Below are 23,740 nucleotides of genomic sequence, written 5' to 3'. Positions count from 1 at the left end.
AAGTTCAATGCAAATAACAGGATGGTGATCTCAATTGTAACGAAACTTAACATATCCGTTCAAAGAAGTCAAACTTTTTACGTCAAGCAACGTCCTGTGTATGGTTAATATTTCCGGTGAAAAGAGACTTATTTATTTTGACGACATATGCGCTAACTGTCTGTCTATATTAGTTAATTCTGGACATGACCATTATACACGAATCAAGGGTACTGTCAACAATTATCATGAATCGCAAAATACCATAAATCAATCAACAACCCAAAAATGCAAACGTTCAGTATTGACCATGTTCTCGGATAAACTAAACAGCCTGACTTTAGTTAGCTGCTTCTGATCAGAAGAAATAAAACATCTGAGCCAACAAGCGGTTCTATGTTTTGGAGGTAAGATTGTCATAGTGTGTATGTAAGTTTTTTTTATGTCTAATCTATATATATAGTGCTCATACTATTGCTCATACACGTTGAAATAAGGCAATACACAAGATGTTTACGTATAATTTTCTTTCTTGTTCTTATTTGTATTACATACTTTGATATTTCCTCACTGCAGTCGTTCAAACATCTCTTGTCAAGTAATTAATGGACACTTGAGATCTACTCAGTATATGGCTGAAAATGATTGGTCAGTAATAGGCCAATGGGTAGCCGTTTTACATAGTGATAGGTGGATGTTGGTCGACCCCCATCCTGTGGACCGAGCAAAGTGGGAGGAAGCAAACTGCCTTTTCGGGGGTTTGACTAAATACCGTAAGCCAAAATCTATAGATCACTTCTTCCATCAACGTGTTGCAAGAAAGATTTTAGTCAATCCGACTGAGTTCATAACTTCTTATTACCCATCGTTGACTTACTGGCAGCTTCTGTGTCGTCCTGTTTCTTTTGAGGAATGGCGGAATATGTTACTTGTCACACCTTTTTTTCGAGAGCTTGAACTCAATTTTCTAGATAAACAACAGTCTGATATTGAATTATCTTGCTTGGAACATATTATTCGAATTTCATTCCCACCTGACAGAAAACTTCAGTTTGCTGCAAGACTTTGCTCCGAAAATGGTGTTCCTCTTGACAAACCGAAGATTTCCTATACTTATGTTGAAACCGATACCGACAAAGGCAACGTTACAGTTAAAGTATCTGCAGATAAAAATGGAGTATTGAAAATATTTTCGATGGATATTAATGTAACGACTGTTTATGTTTTGATATGTTGCTTTCGAGTTTTCAACACAGCGACAATTAAGAGCAATTCGTCGAAAATTTCTAATCTAAATACAGAATCGGCCCTTAGTGGGGAAACTTATACCTGCCGTGAGATGGGTTTTCCAAGGAATCTTTTGCGATTTGAATGGGGCCCTGGAAACGATACAACTCTTTGTGGTCTAATTCCTATTTCTCATAAAAGTTCTGAAATTGTCTCATCTGAAAATGCCGTCTATATTAAATTTAGAAGAGTAAAAGATGATTACATATACGATTATGGTATAGACAATGCTGATGTTGATGGGGATATGATATCCCGGAGATTTGTTTTCTTTTGGTATGAATCCGATACTATTACGTTTAGAGTAAGCAATCCATCCATGGGCAAATTGATGTTTAACGTGCTGAAAAAAGACACAATCTATAGTTCCTATAATGCATCAGTGTGTTCATACTTGATAAACTTCATAAATAACCCATCGTGCAATTGTATTCCGCCAAGCGTTGATGATGGAAAATTGGGAATAACTAAATATGGCCGGAAGGAGAAGTTCGTTTTTAATGATTGTGTTAATGGCATAATAAAAATTTGTAATAGTGGTGAAGTAAATATACGACTACATAATTTTAACAACATTCGTGTTCAGCCACGCTTACATTTGATGACGTCATGCTTCCATAATATGATGCGTCATGTTTTTATAACCTACAATAATACTTTGATACTAATAAGGATCAATTTACCGAGACGAGGAGAATATCTGCTTTCTCTGTATTCAAATAATAGTGATCCAGACTCACAATGTATTTACAATGGTCTTATATCTGTAACTAGTCCATCATTAAGATGGGCTCCATATCCAGAGCTGTCTTTGGACAAGTCGTATAATATTGGAATGATTGCCCCAAAGTCGGGTATTGTAGCTGCTCGGACCGAGGTATATTTTTCAATAGAAATACTGGATTCTCTAGATGTAGCGGCTGTTTCATGTAAAGGGTGGACTCATTTAGAGAAGATTTCCGATGAGATATGGGAGGGATCGGTGACAACTGGGTATGCAGGAACTGATATACGAATAATGGCGCGGTTTGAAAAGGGCAGTGACGAATTCCATCGTCTATTGACGTACAAGGTGAGGATATAAGCCTACAGTTTATGTAAATATTTCAATACTCCGTTGTTTAAATGAACGCTGTTTAGATATCAGTACTTTAATAGTGTCCTTTGAAACTCTCATGGGGTAAACTTTGCCGGTAAAACAGTGTTATCTTTAAAAAAAACAAAGTAAGTCAGGAAATTAGTCCACTTTCACAATTAGTTTTAGTTTACATGTAACAGGTCCTCCTGCAAGTATTAAACATATTTATTAGAATATAAAATTGATACAAGAAAAATTGTAAAATGAATGATGTATAGAAAATGACTTTTTGTATTTTTTCTTAATTACAGGTTATTACAACTGAAGAAATGGAAAACAAATCCAAGCACCAACGTTTGTTGGTGAAGGGGTCCGATGCTTAATTTTTCATTTTTAATGATCACAACAGTTTTGTATTTGTCTTGTTCGTAGTTTTAATTTCTTTCTGTTGATTTTCTTTTTTCCTTATTATTTTTTGGCAACATTGAACCTGCTTTAAACGTGCTTCAATAAATGTCGATACAATTCAATACATTACTTTTTTTCTTTGTTTGTTGGGGTTTAACGTCCGAGCAGCAATATTTCAGCTATATTCGGACGATGAACATGAAATGATGATGAAATGAAAAAGGGATGGGACACAAGGACAATGGGGTCGACAAAATGCCATTAGAAATAGGGAGAGGTGGGTAGGGTCGGGCAATTTAGCCTCCTATGGCGGAGCCCTATGGTTCCTACTCCGGGAGAATACCAGAGTAGGTTCTGTAATGTGCGAGGAACGTAGCATCTTTCCCAACACGGTGCACCACTATGGTTTGCGGTCAGGTTTTCCGTATTATAGCCTGACAACCCCAGCATGTAACACGCCAGGGGTACCCCATTCCACTACCTGGGACACACATCCCAGTTGCTCTGTGGGCAGAGCGTCCTAGCCCCCGGCTAGGGCTCTGAGCACTATTTAGTTGCCTTTTACGACAGGCTTAGCGCTGTTGCAGGCCTATTCTTTTTACACCCGGTCTACTTTTATCAAATATCAATCCCCGTGCAGGTCCGGGTGTCAAAAGAATAGGCCTGCAGCACCCTTAAGCTTGTCGTATAAGGCGACTAAATAGTGCTCAGAAACCTAGCCGGGGGCTAGGCGCTGTGCCCACAGAGCAACTGGGATGTGTGCCCCAGGGGGTGGAATGGGGTACCCCTGGCGCGTTACATGCTGGGGTTGTCGGGCTATAATACGGAAAACCTGACCGCAAACCATAGTGGTGCACTGTGTTGGGAAAGATGCCACGTTCCTCGCACGTTAAAGAACCCTGCTATGGTATTCGATAGGAGTAGGAACCTTAGTGCTCCGCCACAGGAGGCTAAATTGCCCGACCTTACCCATCCACCCTTTTTCCAGTGGCAATCGAAATTTGTCGACCCTATTATCCTTGTGTCCCATCCTTTTTTTCATTTCATGTTCATTTTATCATCCATTTCATGTTCATCGTCAAATATAGCTGAAATATTGCTGCTCGGACGTTAAACCCCAACAAACAAACAAGATCAAATATCAAAAGCGATGAACTCATTCATGGTTATGAATTCCTTGACATACAAAATAAACATAATTAAAATACTCTAGTGAGAACGGAGAAGAAATACACTACAAAAATAGCAGCAAACGCAATGAATAAACGACGTTTTTTTTTGTGCAAAACAACGCACAAAACCTTTTCATTATTTTATAATTAATGCAATGAGTGTGTACGGAGACATTTATTTTTAACGCTTTTTAATTCATTTCGACATATGGTTTTTTTTCCAAGACTTGAATTAGCTCATGGGTTGGAAGGCTCCACTGTCCACCCCTCCCATTCATTTAACTTTATGATGGTTTTCAGGTACTGTTATACTGTATTTACTGGGTAAAAAAGTCAATATTATATCACTCTAATGTTATAGCGTCTATGGCCCCTTGCGAGACAGGATTTCAAAACAATAGGCCGCCGCAATATTTGACACCCGGACACGCGTTAAAGCGTCTAAGTCACCCTAGGAAATCAAAAATAAACAACTGTATGTATACTATATAATAGTTTAATATGTAGCATAATGTCTCGGCTCTTCAATTTTATCGCCCCGTGCACGTCCGGGTGTTAAAAGAATATGCCTGCAGCAGTGCTAAGCTTGTCGTAAAAGGCGACTAAATAGTGCTCAGAACCCTAACCGGGGGCTAGAGCGCTCCGCCCACAGAGAAACTGGGATGTGTGCCCCAGGTGGTGGAATGGGGTACCCCTGGCGTGTTACATGCTGGGGTTGTCAGGCTATAATACGGAAAACCTGACCGCAAACCATAGTGGTGCACCGTGTTGGGAAAGATGCCACATTCCTCGCACGTTAAAGAACCCTGCTGTGGTATTCGATAGGAGTAGGAACCTTAGCTCTCCGCCACAGGAGGCTAAATTGCCCGACCTTACCCACCCACCCTTTTTCCAGTGGCAATCGAAATTTGTCGACCCTATTATCCTTGTGTCCCATCCTTTTTTTCATTTCATGTTCATTTGATCATCCATTTCATGTTCATCGTCTGAATATAGCTGAAATATTGCTGCTCGGACGTTAAACCCCAACAAACAAACAATATCAAATATCAAAAGCGATGAACTTTGGATATGAATTCCTTGACATACAAAATAAATATATTTAAAATACTCTAGTGAGAACGGAGAATAAATACACTACAAAAATAGCAGCAAACGCAATGAATAAACGACGTTTTTTTTTGCAAAACAACGCACAAAACCTTTTCATTATTTTATAATTAATGCAATGAGTGTGTACGGAGACATTTATTTTTAACGTTTTTTAATTCATTTCGACATATGGGGTTTTTTTTCTCCAAGACTTGAATTAGCTCATGGGTTGGAAGGCTCCACTGTCCACCCCTCCCACTCATTTAACTTTATGATGGTTTTCAGGTACTGTTATACTGTATTTACTGGGTAAAAAAGTCAATATGTTTTCACTTTAATGTTATAGCGTCTATGGCCCCTTGCAAGACAGGATTTCAAAACAATAGGCCGCCGCAGTATTTGACACCCGGACAAGCGTTAAAGCGTCTAAGTCACCCTAGGAAATCAAAAACAAACAACTATATGTATACTATATAATTGTTTAACATGTAGCATAATGTCTCGGCTCTTCAATTTTATCGCCCCGTGCACGTCCGGGTGTTAAAAGAATATGCCTGCAGCAGCGCTAAGCTTGTCGTAAAAGGCGACTAAATAGTGCTCAGAACCCTAGCCGGGGGCTAGAGCGCTCCGCCCACAGAGAAACTGGGATGTGTGCTCCAGGTGGTGGAATGGGGTAACCCTGGCGTGTTATATGCTGGGGTTGTCAGGCTATAATACGGAAAACCTGACCGCAAACCATAGTTGTGCACCGTGTTTGGAAAGATACCACGTTCCGCACACGTTAAAGAACCCTACTGTGGTATTCTTCCGGAGTAGGAACCATAGGGCTCCGCCACAGGAGGCTAAATTGCCCGACCCTACCCACCTCTCCTTTTTTCCAGTGGCAATCAAAATTTTTCGACACCATTGTCCTTGTGTCCCATTCCTTTTTCATTTCATCATTTCATGTTCATTTTATCATCAGTTTCATGCTCATCGTCTCAATACAGCTGAAATTTTGCTGCTCGGACGTTAAACCCCAACAAACAAAACATCTTCAATTTTATCAAAATGGTACGGTAACACTTACGGTTACGGACCACTGAAGTATGTATTTGATAGTACTTTAATAACAGAAAATACCAAATAAGCTTTTTCACAGCAGTATCAATACTTTAGGAGTTTTGACATTGAAATGTATGCTAATTTAAGCCATTTTTCGGTGAACTAGGGATACATATTTTACATATAACTAAATAACCGATAATTTCCTTGTTACCATTAAAATGCTGAAATCTATGGCTGCCTATTGATGCCTATAAATGTCTGTTTGTTTGTTTGTTGGGGTTTAACGTCCGAGCAGCAATATTTCAGCTATATTCAGACAATGAACATGAAATGGATGATAAAATGAACATGAAATGAAAAAAAAAAGAATGGGTCACAAGGATAATAGGGTCGACACATTTTGATTGCCACTGGAAAAAGGGGGGATGGGTAACGTCGGGCAATTTATCCTCCTGTGGCGGAGCGCAAAGGTTCCTACTCCTATCAAATACCACAGCAGGGTTTTTTAACGTGCGAGGAACGTGGCATCTTTCCCAACACGGTGCACCACTATGGTTTGCGGTCAGGTTTTCCGTATTATAGCCTGACAACCCCAGCATGTAACACACCAGGGGTACCCCATTCCACCACTTGGGGCACACATCCCAGTTGCTCTGTGGGCAGAGCGCCTAGCCCCCGGCTAGGATTCTGAGCACTATTTAGTCGCCTTATACGACAAGCTTAGCGCTGCTGCAGGCCTATTCTTTCATCACCCGGACCTGCACGGGGCCTATAAATGACAATTTACTTCTTTCAATTTACTTCTTTCAACAGATAAAAAACCAGAGGCTCACGTGAGCCTGTATCGCTCACCTGGTTTAATTACTTGCTAAATATTTCATATAATTTTGCGTAAATTTACAAGGAATTTTCCTTAGATGAAGATTTTCTTGCAATTTAAAGCATTGGTAAACAGGAATTATTGCATGGGACAGGTTGGAAAGGGGACATAATGCATAGTTTGCAACCCCAACATACTAAAATCCGGAACCAGGCCTTTAAAAATGCAGAAATTGCCATTGTTTTGCGGAATCCATGAAATTTCTGCAAAACACAGCGTTTCTTAGCCTCCAACATGATTACTTTGCTAAAAAATTAATCTTATTAAACTAGGCATTTCACATCCAGTTTTGTATGGAAATATAGTTTACAAGGCACATAAATGCAAACAATGTCCATCAAATCTTAAGATTTATTTAAATAGACTGATTCATAAAGGATATAAATTCGACATTGTTGTCAGATCATTAAATCTTGTCTTTGTAGGAAAAAATATTGATACTCTTATTAGATCATTACATTATAACATAATCATTCATATTTTAGCATTTTAGTCATTGCACAACTTCTTGCTAGACCAACATAGTCTATGATGTTGCAGTTCTAAATCCTTTGGAAGTTTTGTAACTGATATTTTTTGTGTTGGGAGGCTTGAAGATTTATCATCCTTATTTGTGTCCTGAGCTTGCTTTCAGTAACTGCGAGCATTCATTGTTTATACCTCATTTGTTTGTCTTCTATGTTATTGTTAATAATTGTTGAGGTACTTTTCTAATGAATTGGATGTATTTCAGGTTGATTTTTACTGTGTGTCTAACTTTGTATTTATTTTAGCCTTTGACCGTATAGAGGGGGAGGGTTTGGATCCAACAAGACTAGTTTAACCCCGCTGCATATTGTTTGCGCCTGTCCCAAGGCAAGAAATATAGTCACTGGCATGTAGTTGTCTTTTTTTAAAACATTTTAGTTTCTTACCATAAATGATAAACTGATATAGTATTGAGGAAGGGCCGGACCTTTTTCGGGATGCTGGGATCAGAGGTTTTTAAGCTCAGGATTTCGGGATTTCTGAGAATTAAGCCCGGGATTTCGGGAAATAAATCCACCGGGAATCGGGATTTTAGCAGTTTTTAAGTTCCTTTGTTGTTCGGGATTTCGGGATTTAGTTAAAATAAAGTCGGGATTCCGGGATCAGACCCCCTCCAGCCCCCCCTCAGTATTGTGTTCACTGATTTATCCACTTTGTTTTTATTGGGGCAATTTAGAGCTTGCTACATGGAGGAAATTTCCCTCTTGTTGAAGATCATGTGGCGACCTCTAGATGTATATTTTCTCGAGCGGAAACTTTGGTTAAGTTAAGATCCACAGTGGCAGCCATTTTGAAATGGCAAAAGAATCACAAGCTTTCATCTCCTCATGCCAACGATCATTTGTTTCCAGTTTTGTTTCATTTGGTCAAGCGGTTTCCGAGAAAAAGATTTTTACATGTTTTTCTCATAGGGTCCAATGTTAAAGTAATTTCCTCGGTGGCGGCCATTTTGAATTTCCGATTGGCACCAAAATCACAAACTTACATCCCTTCATAAAAGTGAACATCTGTGTCAAGTTTTGTTTAATTTGGTCAAGCGGTTTCCGAGAAGAAGATTTTTACATGTTTTTCCCATAGGGTCCAATGTTAAACTAAGATCCTCGGTGGCGGCCATCTTGAATTTCTGATCGCCACCAAAATCACAAACTTTCATCCCCTCATATCAGTGAACATTTAATAGTGTCAAGTTTTGTTTAATTTGGTCAAGTGGTTTCCGAGAAGAAGATTTTTACATGTTTCTCCCATAGGGTCCAATGTTAAACTAAGATCCTCGGTGGCGGCCATCTTGAATTTCCGATCGGCACCAAAATCACAAACTTTCATCCCCTCATACCAGTGAACATTTGTGTCAAGTTTGGTTTTATTTGGCCCTGTGGTTTCAGAGAAGAAGATTGAAATGTAAAAGTTTACGGACGGACGACGGACGCCAAGTGATGGCAAAAGCTCACATGGCCTTTGGCCAGGTGAGTTAAAAAGGTTGAAGAATGGTATTACAAAAAATTTGGATTTTTGCTTAACCGATGTATAAAAAGAAGCCAAAAATAAAAATGCTTCAGTTTATATTTTTGCGACAAATTTATTCTTACATGGGAGGTATTAAGGTAAATTGATATGATAAAAATCATAATGGAGTTAATGAGTGGTTACGGTGCGCGGAAGTTATCTCAGCCCACATACTAAATGAATGCTGATTGTAACTCTCTTTTCTGTATATCAACAAGAGACCGTAAAGGAACCATGACTCGAACAGTAACTAAAAAGAACATAATCCAGGGATAAGATATGGGATAAGAAAATAGACACATATATACCAATGAATAAGAAGGAAAAAAACAACACGCACATAGATACAAAAACAAATGAGCTACCTGGATTCAGCTAAAAACTTGGAGCATTGACCATGTGAATCGGTAAGGTAAGCGTCGTATGCTTTTCTAGAAACACCAGTGACAATGCATAACAATGAGAGAACAGATGTTTAATCTGTAAAGACGTGAAGTTTGAGACAGTGGTGTAGATTGATAATTCACTTTTCCAAAACCTTCAAATTTATAATAACAACCACTGATGAACAAGTTCGAATCATATGTAATTTTTAAAAGTAGGATATTTAGCGTGTAATTTCCGGTTCAAACCACCTAAGAAGTAATTTTTAAAAAGAATTTTAGGACGGGTACATTGCGTGTATCACTTGAAATAGCACTTAATCGCGTTGGTCAAGACGTGAGTAATATACGAGTAATACGGTAAGCGTCCTCTGCTTTTCTAGAAACACCCGCCGAGTTGCTGGACTTAAATTGACTTTTTATGAGCAACTCGGCGTGTGTTTCAAGAAAAGCAGAGGATGTTTACCCTACCGGTGCACCTAGTACATGTACTAGTTTTAGTGGAGTCCGAGTTGATCATTTACTTTTGTTTGTTTGTTTGTTTGTTGGGGTTTAACGTCCGAGCAGCAATATTTCAGCTATATTCAGACAATGAACATGAAATGGATGATAAAATGAACATGAAATGAAAAAAAAAGGATGGGTCAAAAGGATAATAGGGTCGACAAATTTTGATTGCCACTGGAACAAGGGGAAGTGGGTAAGGTCGGGAAATTTAGCCTCCTGTGGCGGAGCGCAAAGGTTCCTACTCCTATCGAATACCACAGCAGGGTTCTTTAACGTGCGAGGAACGTGGCATCTTTCCCAACACGGTGCACCACTATGGTTTGCGGTCAGGTTTTCCGTATTATAGCCTGACAACCCCAGCATGTAACACGCCAGGGGTACCCCATTCCACCACCTGGGGCACACATCCCAGTTGCTCTGTGGGCAGAGCGCCTAGCCCCTGGCTAGGTTTCTGAGCACTATTTAGTCGCCTTATACGACAAGCTTAGCGCTGCTGCAAGTCTATTCTTTTAACACCCGGACCTGCACGGGGCCATTTACTTTTGTCACTTTGTATGTATTATTTTGGTTATTTTATGTTTTTTGTGTATGTAATTTTTCCATGTCTGGTCTTTGTCCCTGTATTACATTCTTATGATTTCCACTAGAATATTGGTATTCTCGATTACTCCTATCAAGAAACAACTGCGGTTCCCATGATAACTCTTGTCTGGCTAATTTTACATTGATATTTCGTCAAATATTTTTGTTTATACATGCAAACGTTACAGGAGACTTTTTATTGAATCTATTATTTGTTTTTTAAAGAAGTCCAATAGTTTAATGAGGAAGTCGATGACTTTGTTGCCGTTTTCAAAAATTATGTCTAATTTAGAGACAGCTTTCTGAAAGTCAAATTCTTTTTTACCTAAATTTGTTGCAACTACATAGTGTGTTCCTTTGCCAGTCACTATGACGAAACAGTTGTTTTGAACATAGATAGACAATGTCATATTTCCATTGTCTGATAAACTTAAAACTTTTGTCTTCAAAGTCTCGAGGTTCATCTTCTCGACTGAAGAAAGTACAATATCATCATCAGATAGAATCTTGTGGATTCCCTGATCAGGACGGCTTATATGTCTAAGTTCTCTGTCTATAGTACCGTGTCTACAAAAAAACGAAAACGACTTTAAATAGGAGAGCAATATACATGTATGATATTTTCAGCTTATTTGGGCAATAGATAAATGAATTACCTTAATTTGTATAAAGAATTTACATGTTATTGCAACAAAATAATCTTAAATTCACAGGGAACAATATGGTCAAATCTAGGTATTCAATAATTACAATTATTCCATTAAATGAGTTCTAGGTTTCCAAGCAGTTTTAAGGTAGTTTTTGAAGTTTAAGAGATTTGTTTGAAGCTTGAATTAGTCTGTAAAGCGTATGTATATTAGGCCATGAACAATAAAATATTGAAATAACTGTAAATGCAGAAGTCTAAAAGCAGACAGAACAAATAAGTACAAAGTGATATTCATCTTCTATGGCTCTCATATTACAACATAAACACAAACGACTATCTCTATTAATATTTAAAAAAAAACACGTCCAATTTCAACATTTATATTTAATGTACTACTACGTAATTTAGTAACTAAACATTCAAAAATACCCCGTGCAGGTCCGGGTGTCAAAAGAATAGGCCTGCAGCAGCGCTAAGCATGTCGTAAAAGGCGACTAAATAGTGCTCAGAAACCTAGCCGGGGGCTAGGCGCTCTGGCCACAGAGCAACTGGGATGTGTGCCCCAGGTGGTGGAATGGGGTACCCCTGGCATGTTACATGCTGGGGTTGTCAGGCTATAATACGGAAAACCTGACCGCAAACCATAGTGGTGCACCGTGTTGGGAAAAATGCCACGTTCCTCGCACGTTAAAGAACCCTGCTGTGGTAGTCGATAGGAGTAGGAACCTTTGCGCTCCGCCACAGGAGGCTAGATTGCCCGACCTTACCCATCCCCCCTTTTTCTAGTGGCAATCAAAATTTGTCGACCCTATTATCCATGTGACCCATCCTTTTTTTATCATGTCATGTTCATTTTATCATCCATTTCATGTTTATTGTCTGAATATAGCTGAAATATTGCTGCTCGGACGTTAAACCCCAACAAACAAACAAAAATAAACATTCAAATAATTTTCTAGACAAAACGACGACGTTTTGGTTGAGCTTAGTTTAACATTATGATAATTTTCGAGACACAATGACGTATTGGTTGAGCTTAGTTTAACATTATGATAATTTTCGAGACACAATGACGTATTGGTTGAGCTTACTTTTGCTTTGTTTATTATACAAAAATGAGATTAATTAAAACTATGACACTTTGTACAAATCTGTTTTCATGGGAGTCAAATGGGAAGTTTACCACGTCAAGAGCCCAATGTAGGTCCGGGTGTCAAAAGAATTGGCCTGCAGAAGCGTTATGCTTGTCGTAAGAGGCGACTAAATAGTGTTCAGAACCCTAGCCGGTGGGCTAGGGCGCTCCGCCCACAGAGCAACTGGGTTGTGTGCCCAGGTGGTGGAATGGGGTACCCCTGGTGTGTTACATGTTGGGGTTGTGAGGCTATAATACGGAAAACCTGACTGCAAACCATAGTGGTGCACCGTGTTGGGAAAGATGCAACGTTCCGCACACGTTAAAGAACCGTGCTGTGGTATTCGATAGGAGTAGGAACCTTTGATCTCCGCCACAGACTAAATTGCCCGACCTTACCCATACTCCCTTTTTCCAGTGGCAGTCAAGATTTGTCGACCCCATTGTCCTTGTGTCCCATCCCTTTTTCATTTCATCATCATTTCATGTTCATTTTATCGTCAATTTCATGTTCATCGTCTGAATATAGCTGAGATATTGCTGCTCGGACGTTAAATCCCAACAAACATTTTATCATCCACTTCATGTTCATTGCCTGAATATAGCTGAAATATTGTTGCTAGGGCATTAAACCCCAACAAACAAACAAACCGCTTCAAGATCAAGTGAAGGTCATTCTTCTTTGAGGCACCTGATAATGCATATTTAACATACTCTGTAATGTAAACATTCAATTTAGTCTTTCATTCAGTTCACCCACGGTACATTGGTTTGTATTACGAACATTTTCTTTTTAATTTTGTGTATAGATTTTTTTTCATATAAATTAAAGTACTAAAATTGTATTTGATTGTGTCAAATCAGAATAAACAAACAATGGTAAGGAATGCAATTACTTGTATTTGAACTTACTCTTTCACGTTCATAGTGTATGTTCCATCTCCATTCATGTTTATAATAACTGTTTGTCCACCGCCATTTATATCTATTTTATACCTCGAATCAATTATATATAAAACAATAGATACTTTCTTTGAATCAGTCAGTGCAACTTTCTTATAAATATCTGTACGTAAAGCCCTTAATGATTCCTTGATTTTGTCTTTCTTTCCTGGTGTCAAACCTGTTTGTAATGGACCTTCTTGTTTTGAAAACGACGCAAGAATTTCATCGATTCCGCTTTCGAAATCGGTTGTCTTAATAACCACCATCATACATTATCTGTAATTACAAGTATTTATTCTTGAAGATGTTTAAATATATACCAATACAAAAGATATTAGTCTGAAGTTATAAAAGGTTTTGAATTTATTTGGTATACTTACATTGCTTTTGGATTTATTTGGTATACTTTTCCTGAGTTTGGATGTATTTGCTATACTTACCCTGATTTTGTAGCCCCGTGCAGGTCCGGGTGCTAAAAGAATAGGCCTGCAGCAGCGCTAAGCTTGTCGTAAGAGGCGACTAAATAGTGCTCAGAACCCTAGCCGGGGGCTAGGGCGGTCTGCCCACAGAGCAACTGAGTTGTGTGCTCCAGGTGGTGGAATGGGGTACCCCTGATGTGTTACATGCTGGGGTTGTCAGGCTATAATACGGAAAACCTGACCGCAAACCATAGTGGTGCACCGTGTTGGGAAAGATGCCACGTTCCTCGCACGTTAAAGAACCCTACTGTGGTATTCTCCTGGAGTAGGAACCATAGGAGGCTAATTGCCCGACCCTACCCAACTCTCCCTATTTCCAGTGGCAATCAGAATTTGTCGACCCCATTGTCCTTGTGTCCCCTTCCTTTTTCATTTCATCATCAATTTCATGTTCATCGTCTGAATATAGCTGAAATGTTACTGCTCGGACGTTAAACCCCAACAAAAAAACAAACAAACTGATTTTGTATTTATTTGGTATACTTTCTAGGAATTTTGTTTAATAAAACCAAGAACATTACCTTGTATGCCTGTCAATAATTATTCGGTCTAGGATTTTGTTCATGTTAACTATTTGCGATGCAATAATTATCATCGACGGTAAAATGGCGGCTGTTTTGCAAGATACAATACTTACTAAGGCTTCAAGAGCATTACCTTAAATTAACCGATGTTTACAACAGTGTTCATGCTGCATGATCGTGTGTGTGTATGTGTGATGTTTAATTACTCTTCGTTTCATATCTTTTTATGGTTTTCGTTTTATGTTTGTTTGTTGGGGTTTAACGTCCGAGCAGCAATATTTCAGCTATATTCAGACAATGAACATGAAATGGATGATAAAATGAACATTAAATGAAAAAAAGAAAGGATGGGTCACAAGGATAATAGGGTCGACAAATTTTGATTGCCTCTGGGAAAAGGGGGGATGGGTAAGGTCGGGCAATTTAGCCTCCTGTGGCGGAGCGCAAAGGTTCTTACTCCTATCGAATACCACAGCAGGGTTCTTTAACGTGCGAGGAACGTTTATTTGTTTGTTTGATAGGGTTTAACGTCCGAGCAGCAATATTTCAGCCATATTCAGACAATGAACATGAAATGGATGAGTAAATGAACATGAAATGAAAAAAAAAGGATGGGTCACAAGGATAATAGGGTCGGCAAATTTTGATTGCCACTGGAAAAAGAGGGGATGGGTAAGGTCGGGCAATTTAGCCCCGTGTGGCGGAGCGCAAAGGTTCCTACTCCTGTCGAATACCCCAGCAGTGTTCTTTAACGTGCGAGGAACGTGGCATCTTTCCCAACACGGTGCACCACTATGGTTTGCGGTTCGGTTTTCCGTATTATAGCCTGACAACCCCAGCATGTAACACGCCAAGGGTACCCCATTCCACGACCTGGGGCACACATCCCAGTTGCTCTGTGGGCAAAGCGCCTAGCCCTCGGCTAGGTTTCTGAGCACTATTTAGTCTCCTTATACGACAAGCTTAGCGCTGCTGCAGGCCTAATCTTTTAACACCCGGACCTGCACGGGGTGTTTTCGTTTCAACTTGACCTTAAACTTCCTTTTCTTTAAATAAAATGTACTTTTTGTCGATTAACCAGAAATCCGGTATATCCCCTTTCACTTCAAATATTTTAACTAAAGCAAAGACATGCAAATAATGGTAAGTTCATCTTCACAAATACTTGTCTCAATAATTTTCTACTGTTTTGTTTCTAAACATCTTTTAAAACAATCCTATCCTCCCAAAATGTTTTGAACTTTAATATTTTCTAGACATAAGATTGACCACGATGAGGTGAATAAATAGTATAGAAGCGAGTTAGGACACCAATAAATTGAAATTTATATATTATTAGTTAGATCGGAAAGACTGAAAAATTAAATCATTTTAATATTTTTTTTTCAGCATGAAGCTCAATTGTAAATGATCACGAGTTAGATTTATCTCTCTTTGTACATTAGTACATTAGTCTGATAGCTAATGTTTTACATATGACAGGGTTCTCTATGTATAATTCATGATTGTCAATTACCTTTTCAAAACGAAGAATCTACCGAGACACTGACGTTATAAATTTATTCAACTGGTCTCGGTGTTTCATTTTATTCTTGAAAAAGTCAGTCAAGAGAGATTAGATATTTCTTACTTTTCATATAATCCTGTTGTTGACTATCTTAAAATAAGTACATTCGCTGTTGCAGAATTTCGACCTTGTTATTTGGAGAAATAAATTTAGCATTTCTACAAACAAGGCTTTTGTGCATTTGTTATATTGAAAAAAAAATACCTACTTCAAACACATTCAGCCCCGTGCAGGTCCGGGTGTCAAACGAATAGGCCTGCAGCAGCGCTAAGCTTGTCGTAAAGTTTGTTTGTTTGTTGGGGTTTAACGTCCGAGCAGCAATATTTCAGCTATATTCAGACAATGAACATGAAATGGATGACAAAATGAACATAAAATGAAAAAAAAAAGGATGGGTCACAAGGATAATAGGGTCGACAAATTTTGATTGGCACTGGAAAAAGGGGGGATGGGTAAGGTAGGGCAATTTAGCCTCCTGTGGCGGAGCGCAAAGGTTTCTACTCCTATCGAATACCACAGCAGGGTTCTTTAACGTGCGAGGAACGTGGCATCTTTCCCAACACGGTGCACCACTATGGTTTGCGATCAGGTTTTCCGTATTATAGCCTGATAAGCCCAGCATGTAACACGCCAGGGGTAACCCATTCCACCACCTGGGACACACATCCCAGTTGCTCTGTGGGCATAGCGCCTAGCCCCCGGCTAGGTTTCTGAGCACTATTTAGTCGCCTTATACGACAAGCTTAGCGCTGCTGCAGGCCTATTCTTTTGACACCCGGACCTGCACGGGGCAGCTTGTCGTAAAAGGCGATTAAATAGTTCTAAGGAATCTAGCTACGGGCTATGTGCTCTGCCCACAGAGCAACTGGGATGTGTGCCCCAGGTCGTGGAATGGGGTACCCCTGGCGTGTTACATGCTGGGATTGTAAAATATCGCCTAAATATAAGAAATGTAGTAGTTTTAAGAATTTTGATCAAAATAATTTTTTATCAGAACTACAAGATGTAAACTGGGCTGTAAATACAAATGGCAACATCAATACTGAGTATGTAGGTTTCAATGATAAACTTATAGAGGTAGCTAACAAACATGCACCTTTTAAAGAAAGGAAAATACTACCCAAACAAATACCTTACATGAATCACAACCTTAAATCTGCAACTTACAAAAAACGTATGCTTTTTAACAAATTTCAGACATACAATACATCAAAAACTTGGGAAGCATATAGAAAACAAAGAAACTATGTTACAAAGCTTAAAAACAATCAATAAACACTTATTTTGCAGAGAGATGCTGTGGAGGTCCAAAAGCAAAGGACTTTTTGCCAACTGTAAAACCTTTCCTGACCAACAAAGGAAGTACAAATGAAAAAGACACAATTTCACAGGAGAACAACACAATAATTACAAACCAATATGACATAGCAGAAACATTCAACACCTTTTTTGTAAATGTCGCAAAGAACATAGGTGCTCCAAATATAGAAATAAACAACCATCACCCAAGTATACAAGCCATCAGAGAAAATTATGATGTAGATTTCTTACAAAACAATCAGTTCAGTTTTAAATCAGTTGATGAAGCCTTTGTTAGTAAACGTATTAGCAAAATAAATGTAAGGAAAGCAACTGGAATTGATGGGACACAAGGATAATAGGGTCGACAAATTTTGATTGCCACTAGAAAAAGGGGGATGGGTAAGGTCGGGCAATTTAGCCTCCTGTGGCGGAGCGCAAAGGTTCCTACTCCCATCGAATACCACAGCAGGGTTCTTTAACCTGCGAGGAACGTGACATCTTTCCCAACACGATGCACCACTATGGTTTGCGGTCAGGTTTTCCGTATTATAGCCTGACAATCCCAGCATGTAACACGCCAGGGGTACCCCATTCCACGACATGGGGCACACATCCCAGTTGCTCTGTGGGCAGAGCACCTAGCCCGTGGCTAGGTTCCTGAGAACTATTTAATCGCCTTTTACGACAAGCTTAGCGCTGCTGCAGGCCTATTCTTTTTTCCAGTGGCAATCAAAATTTGTCGACCCTATTATCCTTGTGACCTATCCTTTTTTTTTTCATTTCATGTTCATTTTATCCACATGCTATTAAAATTTACCTTTCACACTTCATATTAATGATCAGTTCTTCTATAGTTTAGAGCCCCGTGCAGGTCCGGGTGTTTAAAGAATAGGCCTGCAGCAGCGCTAAGCTTGTCGTATAAGGCGACTAAATAGTGCTCAGAAACCTAGCCGGGGGCTAGGCGCTCTGCCCACAGAGCAACTGGGATGTATGACCCAGGTGGTGGAATGGGGTACCCCTTGCGTGTTACATGCTGGGGTTGTCAGGCTATAATACGGAAAACCTGACCACAAACCAGTGGTGCACCGTGTTGGGAAAGATGCCACGTTCCTCGCACGTTAAAGAACCTTGCTGTGGTATTCGATAGGAGTAGGAACCTTTGCGCTCCGCCACAGGAGGCTAAATTGCCCGACCTTACCCACCCCCTTTTTCTAGTGGCAAACAAAATTTGTCGACCCTATTATTCTTGTGGCCCATCCTTTTTCTTTCATTTCATGTTCATTTTATCATCCATTTCATGTTCATTGTCTGAATATAGCTGAAATATTGCTGCTCGGACGTTGAACCCCAACAAACAAACAAAAAACAAACAAACAAATATTTTCGATATAGCCGGAAGAACACTAACAGGTCTATTATTGCCTTTTTCTAAAATATTCTTTTTGTGTATTGGTGCCACTTGGGCAATTTTCATAGAGTCTGGAAAAGTTGCACTAGACGATGACAAATTTACAGTTATAGGTTTGGTAATAATAGGTTTAGCACAGTGTAATATTTTTGGTGAAATGCCATCAATTCCAGTTGCTTTCCTTACATTTATTTTGCTAATACGTTTACTAACAAAGGCTTCATCAACTGATTTAAAACTGAACTGATTGTTTTGTAAGAAATCTACATCATAATTTTCTCTGATGGCTTGTATACTTGGGTGATGGTTGTTTATTTCTATATTTGGAGCACCTATGTTCTTTGCGACATTTACAAAAAAGGTGTTGAATGTTTCTGCTATGTCATCTTGGTTTGTAATTATTGTGTTGTTCTCCTGTGAAATTGTGTCTTTTTCATTTGTACTTCCTTTGTTGGTCAGGAAAGGTTTTACAGTTGGCAAAAAGTCCTTTGCTTTTGGACCTCCAGAGCATCTCTCTGCAAAATAAGTGTTTATTGATTGTTTTTAAGCTTTGTAACATAGTTTCTTTGTTTTCTATATGCTTCCCAAGTTTTTGATGTATTGTATGTCTGAAATTTGTTAAAAAGCATACGTTTTTTGTAAGTTGCAGATTTAAGGTTGTGATTCATGTAAGGTATTTGTTTGGGTAGTATTTTCCTTTCTTTAAAAGGTGCATGTTTGTTAGCTACCTCTATAAGTTTATCATTGAAACCTACATACTCAGTATTGATGTTGCCATTTGTATTTACAGCCCAGTTTACATCTTGTAGTTCTGATAAAAAATTATTTTGATCAAAATTCTTAAAACTACTTCATTTCGATCAAAATTCTTAAAACTACTACATTTCTTATATTTAGGCTTATCATTAGGTCGTTCACATTTGACCTGAATATCAATCATGTTATGCACATCACTCAACCCACAGCTAAAATTACATAGTTTTCCACATTTGTTGGTATTGTTTGTTAAAATTACATCCAAAAGGCTTTGTTTGAAAAATTTTGTTAAGCAGGTAGCCTTCTTTATCAAATTTTTTATATTAAAAATATCAAAACAACCTTTAAAAAATAAACTCTTGTTATTGTCTAACATGTTAAAATTCATATCTCCAAGTATCATAAAATTGTCATATTTCTGGTAATTTTATCACAAGTCAGAGTAAAATCATCATGACATTTACTATCATTCATATTACGTGGTTTATATGCACCTATGAATAAGCATTTTTTATCCCCTGATGTTACCTCAAGGGCTATGGACTCAATGTCTCTATATTCTGCGTCCTTGGTTCTCTCACCGGCCAGATTAGATCTCATGTAAGCTATGATTCCGCCATTATACTGGTCTCTGTCAGATCTGTAACCCCGTGCAGGTCCGGGTGTTAAAAGAATAGGCCTGCAGCAGCGCTAAGCTTGTCGTAAAAGGCGACTAAATAGTGCTCAGAACCCTAGCCGGGGGCTAGGGCGCTCTGTCCACAGAGCAACTGGGATGTGTGCCCCAGGTGGTGGAATGGGGTACCCCTGGCGTGTTACATGCTGGGGTTGTCAGGCTATAATACGGAAAACCTGACCGCAAACCATAGTGGTGCACCGTGTTTGGACCCTTACTGTGGTATTCTCCCGGAGTAGGAACCATAGGGCTCCGCAACAGGAAGCTAAATTGCCCGACCCTACACACCTCTCCCTATTTCCAGTGGCAATCAAAATGTGTTGACCCCATTGTCCTTGTGTCCCATCCCTTTTTCATTTCATCATCAATTTCATGTTCATCCTCTGAATATAACTGAAATATTGTTGCTCGGACGTTAAACCCCAACAAACAAACTGTCAGATCTGTAAAGTGAGAAATTGTCAACATTAAACATGGCATTTGGAAATGAGTCATCAATTTTTGTTTCCGATAGGAATAAGATGTCAACCACATTCCTTTGTAAAACATCTACGACATGCTCGTATTTGTGTCGGTAGCTATTTATATTCAAATATGCACAAATAATATTGTTTGGTGCATTTTTTCTCAATTTTACAAGGTCCTCAAAAATGTCGCACGAGTCGTTATTTTCATCTGCCGGTGAATGGTCAAACACTCACGGTTGAGATTATCAAGCGACTTTATCAGGACCAAACTGATCTATGAATGAGTCCAAAAAGTTCGGTAGGGTACATGGTCTACAGTACCAACTGTCAGATGACACAGATAGTTTTTCGTACTCAGCATTTGACATATTGATGCATTTGGTGTGAAACCAATATTCGCAGAGTTGATCTTCCAATTGAATACTACGATGGTTGCCCCTTACTGATTTGGCACATATGCCACATGGATATCTGATGGGTCCAGGGTTTAGAGAGATATCCCCACTGATTATCAGCACCACTATCAGTCTTTAATATTGCCTAGGCCCCGTGCAGGTCCGGGTGTTAAAAGAATAGATCTGCAGCAGTGCTAAGCTTGTCGTATAAGGCGACTAAATAGTGCTCAGAAACCTAGCCGGGGGCTAGGCGCTCTGCCCACAGAGCAACTGGGATGTGTGCCCCAGGTGGTGGAATGGGGTACCCCTGGCGTGTTACATGCTGGGGTTGTCAGGCTATAATACGGAAAACCTGACCGCAAACCATAGTGGTGCACCGTGTTGGAAAAGATGCCACGTTCCTCACACGTTAAAGAACCCTGCTGGGGTATTCGATAGGAGTAGGAACCTTTGCGCTCCGCGACAGGAGGCTAAATTGCCCGACCTTACCCATCCCCCCTTTTTCTAGTGGCAAATCAAAACTTCTGGACCCTATTATCCTTGTGTCCCATTCTTTCATGTTCATTTTATCATCCTGTTCATGTTCATCGTCTGAATATAGCTGAAATATTGCTACTCGGACGTTAAACCCCAACAAACAAAATCTTTGCTTCTGCACAGGTAGTTGTGCTGAATTCTACTTCAAACCTTTGAAGCGATTATTATCTAATTATATCAGTACCACTCAATCTCGTGATATTGATTTGAATAATAAATCTTTGCTCTTTCAAGCTATACAGCAGAATGGCTATTTGGTTGGTCATTATTTCGATCGCCGAATGGAAGCTTATTTTAAAAAGGTAATGACACCTCTTTTTAAAGTTGATTGCTACTAGTATCGACAGGAGTTTGCAAAATCTAGGGGAATGATACATTGGTATGGTTTATGTTGGAGAAATGACAGAGAACCACACAATCTTATGCATAAAGCATTAGAAACTGGTCTCTCTGATGCTGATTGTGCAACCAAGCTTGCTGAATGGGCTTCTAGAGAGTTAGGTCTCACTGCATCTCTCTTGCTGGTGAAGATGAAAATGGTCTTCCTAGGAAAGACTTATGACCTCCACCAGGGGGAACAGCCCCTGCACCACCAAATGAAGATAACCCCCTAGTGAAATTTCTTATGGATGCCAGTTCAAGCCAGAAGTCAATGCTTGAAGATTATTTACTGTTGACCAATAGAGTTAATATACATAGATGCTCTGACTACTGTTTAAGGCAACAAAAACCAGGCAAAGACAGGAGCTGCAGGATGGAATTCGAAACTCAGTCATCTCCTGGGAAAGAACTTAGAAATAGTCCACCTATCGTAAGAGACAAAAATAACTCCATGAGTCTAGAAATGCCAAGAGATCTCCAATGCTGGTACAGCACTCCAGATACCGCACACAAGGATGGAGAGCCAATGGCGACATTTCTGTCATCATTTCAAAAATTGATCCAGCTAATCCTTCTGTAAACGAAATAATTTCAACAGAAAGATATATAACCGGATATGCATGCAGAGGTAACCAGCCAACAAGAGCAGTTATAGATCTATTCAATGATGAGATAAATGGATATATTTTGAAATCTTGGCCTTTAGATGAATGTTACTGTAGATCAACTTTACTCCTTCACTGGCCTAATTGGAGAACAATTCAAGATATAAAGTCAGAAGAAATTACATGGACCGAACAAATGACAGATTTTCTACAATCTGATGCATCTCCAAACTTTGTAAAAGCAGAAATTGAGCGGGCAAAGTGTCACCCAAATTCAGGTGAACAAGATGAAAATGAAAACCTTGCAGAAACAGAGGAGTTGGAAGAACCAGAGTGGATGGAATCAATTCGTCCACATGCACATTTTACTGCTACCGATTCTGATATTAACTATGATGATGGTGGTCCAAACTATGACTGTTCAGAAACATTTTCTTATCCACCAAGTAACAGCACTTTCATTGAAAGCATCTGTGAAAAATACAAATAAACTGAAAACATATTAAACCTTCCAGATATAAATATTAATAACTTGAATAAAGAGCAAAGACTTGCTTTCAATATAGTTATGAAAGTCATATTATGCATCTGAAGGGAAATAAAAATTGTGAACCTTTTTAGAATGGTAGTTACTGGAACAGCTGGATCTAGAAAGTCTTTCCTTATAAAATGCCTGGTTAAAACTATTAGAATGCTTTTCAACAGTAACAAGGTCATCCAAGTCCTTTGTCCTACAGGAAATAGCGCCAACTTAATTTCTGGTACAACAATTGATAGTTTTCTTTAAATTCCTATCAGTACCAAAGGCAAGGAAATGACACCATCTGATGGTTCTACTGGTGAAGAGTTGCAAGAAAACTGTACATCCCTAAAAGTACTATTTATTGATGAAAGATCCTTGATTGGGGCAACTACTTTGGGATGGATGGATGTTTATGCGTCGCTGTGGTAAGACAGATTCATCAAGTGTTTCAAATTCATGGGGTGGCTTTCCAATTGTAGTTTTTTTGGGGGGATAATGTTCAGTTACCTCCTGTTCTTGACTCTCGTGTGTTTAATTGTAGTGTACCTGCTGCAATTCATGGAGTTTAAGCGTGGAAGGAATTTAAGCATGTGGTACCCCTTAGTCATGTCGTAAGACAAGGATGTCTATGTAAAAAACATAGATATCAATTGAATCTATAAGCTAATACGATTGTCAAAGTATTTTTGGATACGAGATGAAGTTTTAAAAAAACGCTCACAGTGAGTATTTTTTCTGGTATCGTAGCCTGTAGAAATTACGTATTAATGGTTTCTGTTAGAATCGGGACATTGCAAACACACAAGTCCTTTTTGTGGGTGCAGCATCACTATTTGAACTAAGAACGTAAATTATAACCGTAAAATGTGTATTTGATACAGGACAACGAAACCTAAAACACAGGATAATGTTGATAGGCCAGGTTCCGTGAAAACTAGAACGGTTAAACTG

General features: G+C 39.1%; 2 protein-coding genes across 2 annotated transcripts; one reads left to right on the top strand and one right to left on the bottom strand.

The window, feature by feature from the left end:
* The first annotated feature begins 610 nt into the window (after nt 1-610).
* On the top strand, nt 611-2,874 carry LOC148606446 (uncharacterized). Its single transcript, XM_088545629.1, has 2 exons — nt 611-2,338; nt 2,656-2,874. Exons 1-2 carry the CDS (start codon nt 611-613, stop codon nt 2,725-2,727), a joined length of 1,800 nt encoding a protein of 599 aa, XP_088401755.1. The 3' UTR covers nt 2,728-2,874.
* A 7,730-nt stretch (nt 2,875-10,604) lies between these two features.
* On the bottom strand, nt 10,605-13,646 carry LOC148606445 (uncharacterized). The gene is made up of 2 exons (XM_088545034.1): nt 13,140-13,646; nt 10,605-11,013 (listed from the first exon to the last, which is right to left on the bottom strand). The coding sequence occupies exons 1-2, from the start codon at nt 13,439-13,441 to the stop codon at nt 10,629-10,631; spliced, it is 687 nt and encodes a 228-aa protein (XP_088401160.1). The 5' UTR covers nt 13,442-13,646; the 3' UTR covers nt 10,605-10,628.
* Between the last annotated feature and the right edge of the window lie 10,094 nt (nt 13,647-23,740).

The sequence above is a fragment of the Perna viridis genome, chromosome 9 (genome assembly GCF_037379345.1).
Source record: "Perna viridis isolate PV_CMFRI_1.1 ecotype Kerala chromosome 9, ASM3737934v1, whole genome shotgun sequence".
Classification (NCBI taxonomy): Eukaryota; Metazoa; Mollusca; class Bivalvia; order Mytilida; family Mytilidae; genus Perna; species Perna viridis.
This window is presented reverse-complemented; position numbering and strand designations above follow the sequence as displayed.